At 44.7% G+C, this 14403-nt stretch overlaps 1 protein-coding gene across 3 annotated transcripts in view; it reads right to left on the bottom strand.

Annotated features, from left to right (window-relative positions):
* Positions 1-960: 960 nt before the first annotated feature.
* TTC19 (tetratricopeptide repeat domain 19) overlaps positions 961-14403 on the bottom strand; it is a gene marked incomplete at both ends in the record, with an annotated part of 28887 nt that continues 15444 nt past the window's right edge. For all 3 annotated transcript variants that reach the window (XM_080713270.1, XM_080713268.1, XM_080713269.1), the window contains 3 exons: positions 961-1094; positions 1896-2058; positions 3547-3701. In XM_080713270.1, the coding sequence (XP_080569396.1) occupies positions 961-1094; positions 1896-2058; positions 3547-3701 (452 nt within the window). The remainder of the gene's footprint in view (positions 1095-1895; positions 2059-3546; positions 3702-14403) is intronic.

The raw sequence follows: 14403 nt of genomic DNA, 5'->3' as shown, positions 1-14403 counted from the left end.
GTGTGGGAACAGCAATCTGTCCACTTAAACCCATCTGACCAGACGCTTCCTCCTGTGGCTAGGCATCGCGTCTATTCCCCACTTTACAGATGGGGATACTGAGATCCCATATCACAAAAGCCCGAGCTGGCGAGGATCCAAGTCAGTGCTTCTACTACACTAGTGGCACACAGCCGAATTAGTGAGAAATGTGCACTCTGTGCTCGTAGGGCCCTGTTCTAAGCCTAAGGTCTAGGGCACAGCCCAGGTGTATCTTTAAAGAGGACCTCAGGCGACTCAATTGCATAACCAAGGCTGCCAAGAAGCCAGGGGCTCCAACGGCACCAACAAGCAAGCAGCCGCATCGCCCTACCGCCACCACCTGATGCTCACAGGCAGCCAGATGCACTGGTCACAGTGGTCAGTGGCCACTACAGCACCAAGGAACCAACGCCCACTTTGAAGCTTCGTGCTGGGTGCTTGTAGGAAAGATAACATTTTCTCCTTTATGCACTCGATCCCTCACTGTGCTTCACGAAACAGAAGAGAAAAAGAAAACACCGTATTTCCCTTTGCCACGAGACACGCAGCTCTGGTCTGCCAGACATTGTGAAGAGAGGGCAGCAAATCAGTGGGCCAAATCCTAGGGCAGAGATGCCAAGCACAGTTCCCACCCCAAGGAAGACTGGCCCGTCCTAATTTCTACAGAGACCAGCATGGACGACACCTCACCACACGCTACAACGGAAAGCATCACTTGACATCAATCCATAATTAGTTAAGGGTGAACATTGTTTTCCCCTTAAAAATAAAATGGCAGTGTGTACAACTTCTCCTTTGAGGCTAAGTCGAGGAACCCTGAATATCGAGGACGGGTTTACACTGTTGATTTGGGTGTCACAGGGATTGGCATGATGGCTACTCCTTTGGGTTACCAGAAACTACTCTCCCTACAACGGAAAGGGTTTAGGGCTTGAGAAGTTAAGTCACAGGTCTACTTTTTCTCGACAGCTGAGCCAGTTCTTCCCTGATGTGCTGAACAGAAACCTCATCTCTTTTCAGCTCAGCTTGCTTCAGTGCTTCCTGGTAGATCTCTTCTGCTTGTGTGTATCGTTCTAAAACAACCCAGAGAGAAGGAAGAAGAGAAAATGTGTTTGCAAAGTGACTCGGGAGAGAAGGCACTAGTGGGGACACAGTTCTCGTTTACTGTGTGCCTGTTAGTGACAGGCAGGAGCCAAGCCACTGAGCCCTGTGGGATTTTTTTTTTGGGGGTGTGTGGCATTGGGGACTGAACCCAGGGGCATATATCTCTGAGCTACACCCAAACCCTAAATTTATTCCTTATTTTGAAACAGCATCTGGCGAAGTTGTGGAGAGCCTCACAAGTTGCTGGAACTGGCCAGAACCTGTTGATCCTGACACAGCCACCATGCCCAGCTGCGCTATGGGATTTCCACCTGCCTTCTGTGCACCCTGGGGTCCTCATGTCACTGGCCAGGGACTTCACAATAATGGTCAATGTACTAGACATGTCATCCCAGGTTTCTGAAAGTTACAGGTGAATCTCAAAGCAGAATGGCATAGTGTGCTAACACTGAGGAACACCTGTCACACCATTACTCCCTATCACACCAGGTCCAGCAGCACAGAAACTAATGGTGGCCGAAGTTACAAACTGTAAAGCACTACAGGAATTCAGTACTACCAGTCACTGCCACTTTCTCTAGCTTGGCATGGCTCATCAACGAACACCGAAGTTACATGAGCTAATTAGCAAAACAGCATGCCTTTTTGCCTTCAACAAGCCTTTGCATGTAATAGCTTCTCAAGGCCCCTTACCTCCTCTAAACACCTCACACATCTGTAAAGCCAGTGATGGCCCTTCTGAAGCAAGACAGTCGGGTGCGCTGACCTACCTCTGTGGGTCAGAATGGCAGCGAGGTTACTCAGCACCATGTGCAGCTCAGGGTGGTTTATCTGTCTTGCCAGGTCAGATGCCCTTTGCATATAAGCATAAGCCTCATCATAGTAGCCCTGTGCGTCCAGAGTAGTAGCCAGGTCACTCATGAGCACAATGGTCTGCAGATGGGAAAAAAAACAACAGCCTTTTCTTTAAAAACTTACCCATGCAGAATGTTAGTTTGGAGTTAGCTAAATTATGAGCATAAGATTTCATCTTTCCTAGGGTTCCACCAATGGTGAGGGTGCCAGCCTTCAACACACTCCACGTACTTGTTACTCAAACCTAACCCCTCTGGAAAATGATAAAAATAAATTAGGAAATTATACCAGATTAGAAGCACCAAGTAAAACAGCAGAGAGCAGCTGCACTGTGACCCCAATGCCAGTGTAGCCTCTGGTTGCTCCAAGAGCCTCAGGGCAGAAGCTTCCCATGAGGTTGTTTTTTTTTTTTTTGGGGGGGGGGCATTTTACCTCTGAGCTATAACCCCACCAACCCTATTTTTTTATTCTTTATTTTGAAACAGGATCTCACTAAGTTGCAGAGGGCCTCACTAAGTAGCTATGGCTGGCCGCTAACCTCGATCCTCCTCTCAGCCTCCCAAGTACTGGGATTACAATTGTGCGCCACCATGCCTGGCTCCCGTGAAGAATTTTTAAAGTTCTGGTGCTAAACAAGAGACAGGCTTCCACACCCCCCACCCCCCTACACTGGGCCCAGGCTTGAAGCCCTCTGATTCTAGTCCTAGGTGATCTGAATCCAATGCTTGCCCTATCATTCCTGAAGATGATTCGTAGCTCAAATTCCCTTCCCAAACATCCCAAGTTCAGTCCACTTAAAACGTGCCCTGTGATGGGGGCTGTGAGCATTCACAGACACAGCAATCCACTCCTCACCTCTGAAGAGACACAACCGAAAGTTTCAATTCAATGTGTTCAGTATCCTAGCATAACGCCTTGAATGTTGTACTTAAATTCTCAAATACATTGGTGGTTTAAGTTATTTTTGTTGTTGTTGTTGTTGTTGTTGTTGGTACTTGGGGTTGAACCCAGAGGCTTTCTACCTCCGGGCTATACTCCCAGACTTATTTTATATTTTATTTGGAAACAGGATCTCAATACGTTGCTGAGAGCCTCACTAAGTAGCTGGGGCTGGCTTTGATCCTCCTGTCTCAGCCTCCCAAGCACGGGGATTACAAGCGTGCGCCACCACGTCCGGCGGTGGTTTAAGTTTTTAACGCAGTCCCTCCCTCCTCGCTACCCCTTAGCTGTGGGTAAGGGAGGCAAGGACATTTGTGTATTGTCCTGACTGTTTTAAGGTTGGGGGGGGGGGGGTCGGCAGACTCGGTCCACTCTAAAACCCTGTACTGCAGGCTCAGCAGAAGCACAGGGTGCCTGGAGACCTGCCTCGTAAAAAGGTTGGTCATTCACAAGGTCCTGGGCAGACCCAGTGACTGATTGACAATTTCAAATCCTTTCTCAAACAAGTAGTGGGAGAGGAGGGCTGATGAGAAACAGAATGAAGTGGGGCTCAAGGACATCGCGGACCACCTGTGGCTTCTGTCCCCGGAGTGGCATTTCACACCCACCACGCTGTCCCCCCTTTACCTGTGGGTGTCCTTCTCCTTGAATTTCTTGAGAAATCTGCAGAGCTTTTTCATACATCCTTTGAGCCTGTGACGGCTGCTTGGAAAATAGAAGGTAGCGTGCACAGGAGTCTAAGCACATGCCCAGGAGGAGGTGAGTGTTGGCTTTCTCTTCCACTAAAAGGAAGGAAGAGCATCACGGGAGGTAACAGGGCAAGGCTGAGAGCAGCAGCCCACCTCCTCTTTGTGGTTGCCAGGACTGATAATGATGTACTGGAACCCACTAAGTCCCAAGTTTCTAACTCTGAACATGATGTATATTCAAATACTATTTCAAAGTTACCAAAAGTGTTGCTCAATTTTTCCCCCCTGGTACTGGGGATGGAACCAGGGGCATTCTACCTCCGAGCGACACCCCAGCCCTAATTTTTGTTCTTTATTTTAAAACAGGGTCTCACTGAGTTGCAAAGGGCCTAAGTAGCTGAAGCTGGCCGCAAACCTGGATCCTCCTGTCTCAGACTCCCAAATGCTGGAATTACAAGCGTGCGCCGCCACGTCTGGCTTTGGGGCAAATGGGTTAACACTATAGGACCCACTGACTGCTCCAAGTCTAGATACACTCTTAGCCTTACACTGAAAGGAGATGACAGTCTAGGTGGAACATCCAAGTGTCAGGGAACTTTCCCCCACACTTTACACAGATCAAGAAAATGTGAAATACTTCACATTGAAACTAGTAATTTTCAGAAGAAACAGATGAAGATAAGCCCAAGTAGAATGAGTTAACAACAAAAAATCTAGGGTAAATGAAAAATCCATGTAACCAAGGAACACTCAGAATTACACAATGGAATGTCTCCAACCACATTTAAAGATAAGTTAATTTAATTTTGAATGATGAAGCACCTTTCAGAATCAATCACACAATGTCTGAAAAAGAACAAACTTGAAACATCTAATGCAGCATAAGAAGAACTGGAGAAATCAGATGCAGAGAATAACCAGGCTCAGCTTGGCCAAGTAAAGACTTCTCTAAGATGAACTGTGTAACGTAGAAAGTCAAGCAGGACTAAGGAAATTCTGCACAAAGCAAGCATCACTGAGGACCGAGAAGCTGGCAGCCTCGGGCACTCCAACTAGCTGACTCCTGTCTGGGCATCCAGCTGGCTTCCTCACCAGCAGAACCATAGTCCCTGCAAGTCCTCTTTGAGAGCTTCAAAGTTCCCAGATACTTGTAAAGACATAAGGTTTGTTGTCTTGGATGGTACTGGGGGTGCAACCCAGGGGCATTCTATCCCCAGCCCTATTTTTTTAGTCCTTTTAATTTTTGAAACAGGCTCTCACTGAGTTGCAAAGGGCCTAAGTAGCTGAGGCTGTCCGTGAACCGCAATCCTCCAGTCTCTGCCTCCGGAATGCTGAGATTATAAACATGCACCACCATGCCTAGCGGCATACAGTACTGTTATTTTTATTTATTGTGGTACTGGAGGTGAAACCCAGGGGCCTTCTATCTCTGGGATACACTTCCTGACCTATATTTTATTTGGAAACGGTCTCAGTAAGTTGCTGAGAGCCTAAGTAGCTGAGGCTGGTCGAACCTGTGTGATCCTCCTGTCTCAGCCTCCCAATTACAGGGATTACAAGCGTGCGCCACCACACCCGGCTTGGCATACAGTATTTTTAAAAGACTGCTACCAAGCCAGGCGTGGTGGCACACGCATGTAATCCCAGCGCTTGTGAAGCTGAGACAGGAGGATCGCACAGGTGAGCTCTCAGCAACTTACTGAGCCCTGTTTCCAAATGAAGTGTAAAATAGGTCTGGGAGAATAGCCTGGAGGTAGAAAGCCTCTGGGTTCCACCCCCAGTACCACAAAAAAATAAAATAAAGACTGCTACCAGGAGATCATGTGGTTGTAGTGAATAAGGACAGCCTGAAGCTATTTACTTTTGTTTAGAGATATAATAAAGGTCAATAATCATCTTTTTTTGATGTGTGTGGTACTAAGGATTAAACACTTGGCATTCTATCTTTAAACTACACACCAGTCCTGTCTAATTTTTTTATTTATTTTTGTGGTACTGGGGATAGAACCCAGGGGCATTCTGACTCTAAGCTACAGCTCCTGCCCTGTTTGTTTATAAACAGTCTGCTAAGAGCCAGGTGTGGTGGCGCAAGCTTGTAATCCCAGCATTTGGGAGACTCACAGTTTGAGGCCAGCCTCAGCTACTTAAGCTCTCTGCAACTCAGTGAGACTGTTTCAAAATGAATAAAAATAGGGCTGGGGGTGTAGTTCAGAGGCAGAAGTGGGTTTAATCTCCAGTACCTAAAAAAAAAAAAAAAAAAAAACAGTCGGCTAGGTCTGAGAAGTCTTGCTAAGTTACTAAAACCTCTGTCCTCAAAAAACGCTGTCCTCAAACCTCTGATCCTCCTTTCTCAGCCTCCCAGTACTGGGGTTAGAGGATATGCAACCACATTGGCTAATAATCTTTTTAAAATCAAATTAGTAGCAGTTTTAAATAGACTGCCTTATAATTTTATTTTGAAAAACTGGGTTTTTTTTGCAGTATAGCGGATTGAACCCAGGGACCAGTCTACCTCCAAGCTACACCCCCAGCCCTAGTTTTTATTCTTCCGAAACAGGATCTCACTAAGTTGCTCAGACTGGCCGCAAACCTGTCCATCATACATCACCACACCCGGCTTAAAAATCACTTTTTTTTTTTTTTTTTTTTGGCGGGTCTGGGGATGGAACCCAGGGGCATTTGACCTCCGAGCCACACCCCCTACCCTAGTTTTTATTCTTTATTTTGAAACCGGGTCTCACTAAGTTGCAGAGGGCCTCACTGAGTAGCTGAGGCTGTCCGCGAACCGCAATCCTCCAGGTCTCAGCCTCCCGAATGCTGGGATTACAAGCGTGCGCCACCACGCCCGGCTAAAAATCACTTTTATAAACATAAAAATTTGTGTTAATTTATGAATTAAATATAACTGACACCAAAAAATAAGATAACATCAACTAAATACCATGTGTAAGAAAAATTTATCTGTGGGGGGGGGGGTACTGGGGATTGAACCCAGGGGCATTCTACCTCCAAGCTACACTCTCAGCCCTATTTTTTATTCTTTATTTGGAAATGGGTTCGCACTAAGTTGCAGAGGGTCTCACTAAGTATCCGAGGCTGGTCGCAAACCTGGATCCTCCTGTCTCAGCCTTCCTCCAAAGGCTAGGAATACGAGCGTGCGCCACCACGCCCAGTTCACATTTATCTCTTAAAACTGAATATTAAACAAAAAGCCCAGTTATAAGCATCTTTTAAAAGCTGAGCAAAAACAAGATCAAGTGGCAGCTTAATATGAACAATGTGAGATAAATGGTTTTCCAAAGAAAAAAAGAAGTTAAAAATGGAAAGACTGAGATGCATCTCTGTGCTCCTTCAAATACAAGCAAGAAATAATTTGTAACAAATTTGAGATTGAGAATATTGCAGTTATTAAAATTCGTATTTCCTAAAAACAAGTAAAGACAAAATGTCTAACATGCTGAAAATATCACCAAACAAGATGTACAATTGTTCGAATCCTGGAAACTACTCTGAAAATGACTGCTTAATCTTATTTCTGGGGTTTATATTACCTGTAAATGTTCCTATGTTATTAAAAATGACCTATTTAGAATTTATAATTAGAAAATATGTGTAATAGTATCACTTCAAGAGCATAAGAATGCAGGTAAGCAGTGCACCCCTGGCTGCAGCTTGGTGGTAGAGTGTCCACAGCTTGCTCAAGGAAGGCCCTCAGACAGCTTCAGCTACTTAGCGAGGCCCTCCGAAACTTGGACCCTGTTTCAAAATAAAGAATAAAAAATAGGGCAGGGTGTGTAGCTCAGGTCAAATGCCCCTGGGTGCCATCCCCAGACTCCCAAAGTGTGGTGGTGGGGGGAAAGGCCCTGGCTCCATCCCCAGCATCTCAACAAAACTCCACAAAAATACGAAAATAAAGTGACAAGCAGTTCTAATAGAAAAGTCTTAGTAAAGGCAATTAACTAGATGGGAGGAAAAGGCAAAAAAAAAAAAAAAAAGGTATAATTTTAGCTACATTTTCTAAAGTCTTTTTAAAATACATTTTAAATTCATAGTACATGTTAGCACATTCTGACCACAATAAAAATAGAACTACCTTTTGAAAATCCTGGGATTTTTTGTGCTGGGGATTAAATACGGGGGTTCTCTACCTCTGAGCTATACTCTTAGTCCTTTTTACTTGTTTTAAAACAGGGTCTCACTAGGTTGATGAGTCTCACTACTTGCTAAGGTACTCCTTGAACAACTGTGATCCTCTGGTCACAACCACCACACCCAGCTGAAAATCCTGTTCTAACATAGCCAAGAGAAATAAAAACACACTATAAAAATTTTTTCTGGATGGGCGTGGTGGTACACACTTGTAATTCCCCCACACTTGGGAGGCTGAGACAGGAGGATCACACAGGTTCGAAGCCAGCCTCAGCTACTTAGTGAGACTCTCAACAACTTAGTGAGACCCTGTTTCCAAATAAAATATAAAATAGGTCTGGGAGTATAGCCCGGAGGTAGAAAGCCCCTGGGTTCTACCCCAAGTACCGCCAAAAAAGAAAAACTTTTTTTCTGAAAATAATAAGGCTCCAATAAGAAAACTTTTATCATACTGCCAAGTAAAAAGTTCATAGACTTAGTAATGTACAGAGAAAAAATGAGAGTGGCACACGTGTATTCTCAACTCTTAGGAGGTTAAGGTAGGAGGATCCCAAGTTCAAGGCCAGCTTGGGCAATTTGGCAAAATCCTGTCTCAAAAATAATAAAATGGGCTGCAGGTATAGCTCAAGTGGTGCACTCCTGAATTCAACCCCATTACCACACACACACAAAAAAAAACTCCTCTTAGCCAGGCATGATGGTGCATGCTTGGTAGGCTAAAACAGGAGGATCGCAGGTTCACAGCCAGCCTCAGCTACTTAAGCCCTCCACTACTTAGTGAGACCCTGTCTCAAAATTAAGAATAAAACATAGGGCTGCAGATATTAGCTCAGAGGTAGAATGCCCCTGGGTTCAGCCATCCACACAACACACACACCCCTACCTCCTTTTCTAAGAAATAAGTTATTGAAATATGTATCTTTGAATATTATTACATAAACTGCTAGAAATTAGATAAGAAAAAAATCAGATAATTTAATAACTGAGTAATAAATTAAGGTAGTCTAAGCCAGGGGTGGCAGTACACACATATAATCCTAGTACATGGGAGGCTGACAGGATGCCAAGTTGAAGGCCGGTGATCACTTGTACCTTAGTAAGATCTCGTTTTAAAATGAAAAATAAGCCGGGTGTGGTGGCGCACGCTTGTAATCCCACACTTGGGAGGGAGAGACAGGAGGATCTTGCAGGTTTTAAGCCAGCCACGCTGGCTTAAGAGACCCTGTTTCCAAACAAAAAGTATATATATAAAAAAAAAAGGTCTGGGAGTGTAGCCTGGAGGTAGAAGGGCTTCCAGGAACCCTAGTACCACCAAAAAAATAAAATTAAAAATTAAAAAGGGCTGGAGGTGTAACTCAGAGGTAAAGGACCCCTGGGGCTCAGTCACCACTAAAACTCACACACACACCTCTACCTATATACACAGAGAGAGAGAGTTTATAAAAAGCCCCCAGAGGATCATCTGAACCTGAAAGGGAGGGGCTTCCCCCTCCCCCCCCGCCCGGTACTGGGGATAAAATCCAGGGGCATTCTAACCTCTGAGCCACACTCTCAGCCCTATTTTTTTATTCTTTATTTTAAAACCGGGTACACTGAGTTACAAGGGCCTCAACTAAGTAGCTGAGGCTGTCTGCGAACCCGGATCCTCCTGTCTCAGCCTCCCAAATGCTTGGATTACAGGAGGGTGCCACCATGCCCAGCTGGGAGAGGCAATTTCATTGCTTTAAACTGATTATATTTTTCATAAATTATTTCTCATCACTACTTAAATTCAGTATATGAAGAAACCAATATTCAAAATAGCAACTTTTTTCAAAACATAAGCAGGTGAAAACCTCACATGCACTAAGGTGGCCAGGCATCCTTTTTTTTTTTGCAGGATGCAAGAGTGGCTTGGTATTCCTGTTGCATCAAAAGATCAACAGATTCACCTGCATGAATCAGACTAGCAGGAATCTGATGAGGAATTAGAATATGCCAGGTATTTATAAAAACAGGAGCACGAGGTCCCATTGGGAAAAGAGTATTTCTTTTTTCTTTTTTTTTTTTTTTTTTTTTTTTTTGCGGGTCTGGGGATGGGATCCGGGGCATTTGACCATGAGGCTACACCCCCTGCCCTATTTTTTTTTTTAATTCTTTATTTTGAAACAGGGTCTCACTAAGTTGCAGAGGGCCTCACTAAGTAGCTGAACCACAAACCTCGAATGCTGGGATTACAAGCGTGCATCACCACACCCAGCTGGAAAAGAGTGTTTCTAATGCAGGAAGACTTGAACACAAGCCTCTACCTCCCCGCACCCCAAAACCAGTAACAAGACAGGAATGTCACCAGATCACCAGAAGTAAAAGTATCTGCTGGCCAAGTTCCAGGAACATCCTGGAACCTGTGGTAAACTGAACCCCTTGTTATTCATCTAGTGTCACCATCAGCACTTCCTGAGACACAGGGTTCAGTGGAGGAGGACAGAAGAATCTAACAAGGTCTTATTAGTCACTGTCAGGACTAACAATCAGAAAGCCGTCTACTTCAAACACCCAGAAATGTTAGATGAAAGGTAATAGGCATCTTTCATATGTACAGCCAGAAATAAAGGGCATGCTACCACCCACAGAAACACACATGCTGGTAAAGCCCCAGCTTTTGTGGGCTAGGTTAGGGTGGCCCAGTGTCTTTGTAATCCAGAAATGAAGGCCTTCAACATGTGCAAAATGAAAAACCAGATCTGAAGTCCTTGCATAACATACACCCCCTACATCCATACTCCCTCAGAGACATCTACGCACCACCTGTCATCTTTCACATACCATCAACTTCTGGCACCTTCACTGTGTCTTTCCTCTATCAGAATCTGAGCTCCAGAGACAGTGACTTTACAGCTGCAGCTCAGTGCCTGGTGGAGTGTCTGGCATATGACAGGTTCTCAGAATTTCCTCTCTGAATGGTTCAATGAATGAACAAAGAAAAAGGAAGAATAAAAACCATGACTACTGAACTAAATATGGAGAAAGGAGATATAATGAAACTCAAAATATTAAGTACAAAGATAAGTCATTACAGATCAGTGAGAAAAGGATGGGCTAATAAAACAGGCCTGAGCAACTGGCTGTCGGGGTGGGGGAGGGGTATCCCCATGTTGTGCAGTGCTGTGCCACATTAAAAACCAAACATGCTGGTATGGTGTACACCTGTAATCCGAAAACTTGGGAAGCAAGACAGGATGATCGCAGGTTCACAGACAGCCTTAGCGAATTATTAAGGCCCTATTAAAAAAAAATAGGGCTGGGGTTTGGCTCAAGGTAGAATACCTTGGGTCCAATACTGTGTATTTAAATAAATAACACTAAACCAGGCATGGTGGCATTATACCTCTGATCCCACTACTTGGGAGGCTGAGACAGGAAGATCACAGGTTCAAGACCAGCCTCAGCAACTTAGCAAGGTGCACAGCAACTTAGCAAGACCCTATTTCAAAATAAAAAAGGACTGAGGGTGTGACTCAGAAAAAGAATGCCCCTGGGTTCAATCCCAAACACCACAAAAATAAGCAGACACTAGACTCTTGTGTGAGGGAAGCTGAGCTATAGACAAGACCAGGGGCTGAACTTGGTTCCTGCGAAGATGCCTGGGCAGCCGTGCAGGATCATCAAGGATCCCAGCACTGCTTGAAGAACCAAATGAGAGCAACACCAGTTATCTCCTTGTGGTCACCACTGACCCCAGGATTCTTCCTTTGAAAGAAGGGCTTTAAAAGCATTAACTATTCTTTCAAGAAGAATGCCCAATGACAGCATCTAAAGTATTTTTTCATGAACAAAATTTATCATCCCAGTGTAGACAAGATGGGAAGACGTTTAGAAGTTTTGAAAGATAAGGGTCCCCAGCACTACAAAACCTCAAGGTTCCGCTGCGGTCCAGACTCTGGGAAGACCTGCGGATCCAGGGTCCCTTAGCTTTGATGTGGTGGGGCAGTGGAGACCAAAGAAGCCCAAGCCGTGGCCATTGCTCAACCATGGACTAGGCTGCCTGCCAGGAGCAATGTCTACATCGTATGCTCACCAAGCGTACTTCACCGCTGTTCTGCCAAGACTTCTTACTATTTAAAAGGGGGGTCTTGGGAAATGACTGAATATAAGCCCTGACGGTTTCAGTCCCTGGACAACGTAAAGCACATTGGTAAATCTAGATCTCATCCTGACTCACTGGTGGAAAGTGGGAGCAGAGGCTACAGCACCACCTGGCCTGTGGTGAAGCACCTGAACGTAGTGGCTCTCTGCTTACTCGAGTCACTCCCCCACTATGGTCAAGCTTAAGCACTGTGAAGGAAAACACCAAATGTAAAGTAATGTGCGATGCAAACTGAAGCTGTGTCCAGAAAGCTGAGAGGATGGTGTAAGGACAGAGGCGGAAGCCAACGTGCGGGTGGGTGGCATCCTTGCCACCCCACAGCAAGCAACACATGAGCTTCAGGGGCCAGAGCTAGGACCACACCTGAGCCAGGCCACCCTCCAGGTGAGCCCCTCCTGTGGGCGTGGCTACCAACCCCAGGAGTCCAGGCAGGCAGATTAGCTTTCCACAAAGCAGCCCAGCTAGTCAGCTTCAGAATGCTCCTGCGATAATCCCACCAAGTCTAAAATCCAGAGAGAAAAACCCAGTGGGGAAAAGGGCCAGGCAGGAGAACATCAAGTCATACTCATCTGGCTTTTCAGAAGAAACAGGAAGTAGACATTTTTTTCCTGTATTGAGTATGTCTTGAAGGCATTTTTAGGTCATTCCTTAGGCTGATCATCATGTGTATGCCTTTCTTCCAAACTATGACTGGAGGCTGACAAGAAAAAAGTCCCTCTAGGAGGATGGTGGGCGTGGTGGCGCACACCTATAATCCTCAGGACGTGGGAGACCGAGGCAGGAAAAGCACAAGCTCAAAGCCAGCTGCAGCAACTTAGTGAGGCCTTGTCCAAAAGGAAATATACAGAAGGGTTGGAGGTGCAGCTCAGTGAAAGAGAATCCTGGATTCTAGCCACAGTACCCCAGACACACACACACAGTCTCTACAACAGAACTGAAAAGAAGGAAGAAAAAAAATGAAAAGCTTTTTCTTTTCTTTTTTTTCATGGTACCGAGGTACCCGCAATCTTCCCATCTCAGCCTCCCAAGAACTGGGTTTACAGGTATATACCACTACACCTGGCTAGAAAGCAGTTGTAATATATGAAAATTAGACTATCACTTTCAATACTAATTTTGAAAATTTTTAAAGATTCTGATTAATTAATATTCAGGTTTTTTAAAAAATCCAACCACAAGCTGGATGTGGTGGTGCACACTTGTAATCCCAGTATTCGGGAGACTGAGACCTGAGGATCGCGGTTCGTGAACAGCTTCAGCTACTTAGTGAGGCCCTATGCAACTTAGTGAGACCCTTTAAAAAAAAAAAAAAAAAAGAATAAAGGCGTGGTGGCGCACACTTGTAATCTCGGCGCTTGGGAGGCTGAGACAGGAGGATCGCACAGGTTCAAAGCCAGCCTCAGCTACTTAGTGAGGCTCTCAGCAATTTAGTGAGATGCTGTTTCCAAATAAAGTATAAAATAATAGGTTTGGGAGTATAGCCTGGAGGTAGAAAAGCCCCTGAGTTCCATCGCCAGTACCACACACACACACACACACACACACACAAATAATATTAATAATAATAATAATAGGGCAGGGGGTAACTCAGAAGTAGAATGCCCCTGGGTTCCATCCCCAGTACCAAAATATAAATTAAATTAAATTAAAAATCCAACCACAGGCCAGGCATGGTGCTACATGCTTGTAATCCCAATACTTGGGAGGTTGAAACAGGATGGCAGGTTTGCATCCAGCCTCAACTACTTAGTGAAGCCTTCTGCAACTTAGTGACACCGTTTCAAATTAAGAATAAAAAATAGGGCTGGGGGTAAGCTCAGAGGTAGAATGCCAGAGGATTTAATCCCCAATACTACAAAACAACAACAACAAACAAAAAAACCCAACCACATCTTTCTACAAAATGACACTGAAAAGCTGGAGTGTGGTGGCCCACACTTGTAATCCTAGGACTTGGGAGGCTGAGACAGGAGGACCACAAGTTCACAACCAGCCTCAGCAAATTAATGAGGCCCTGTTTCAAAGTAATAAAATAGAGCTGAGAATATAATCAAAGACAGAACGCCTCTGCATTCATTGGAAAATGATTCAGGAAAAGTTGAAGATATAGTAGACAAAGTAAAACTAAAATTTGTGACAAACATCTTAAACTGAGAAAAATCATTTATCTGATGAAGGGATAATTTATGATAAAGATATATACGTATTTGGGAATGGTTAAACATCACAGAAATAAGTATAAATAAAGACAATAAAATGTTGTCTAGAAAAATGAGACAAAATGAGTAAGAATCTAGAAAACTTAACTTTCTAAAAATACCTGACCTAACGGACAGATCCAAAACATGCCACCTAACTAGACACAACTTGCCTAGAAGGTGCACACAGTGCTCTCCAGGACAAAGACACGTGAGCCGCAGAGCATGCCTCCATGAGCATACAAGATGGCAGTCCTACAAAGAGCATCCAGCCACAGTGGAGAGGAACAGGAACCGAAGGAAGGGAACGAACATACCTAAA

The sequence above is a fragment of the Muscardinus avellanarius genome (genome assembly GCF_963383645.1).
Source record: "Muscardinus avellanarius genome assembly, chromosome: 16".
Lineage (NCBI taxonomy): Eukaryota > Metazoa > Chordata > Mammalia > Rodentia > Gliridae > Muscardinus > Muscardinus avellanarius.
Note: the sequence above shows the minus strand (reverse complement) of the source record. Positions and strands in the feature narration are given on the sequence as shown.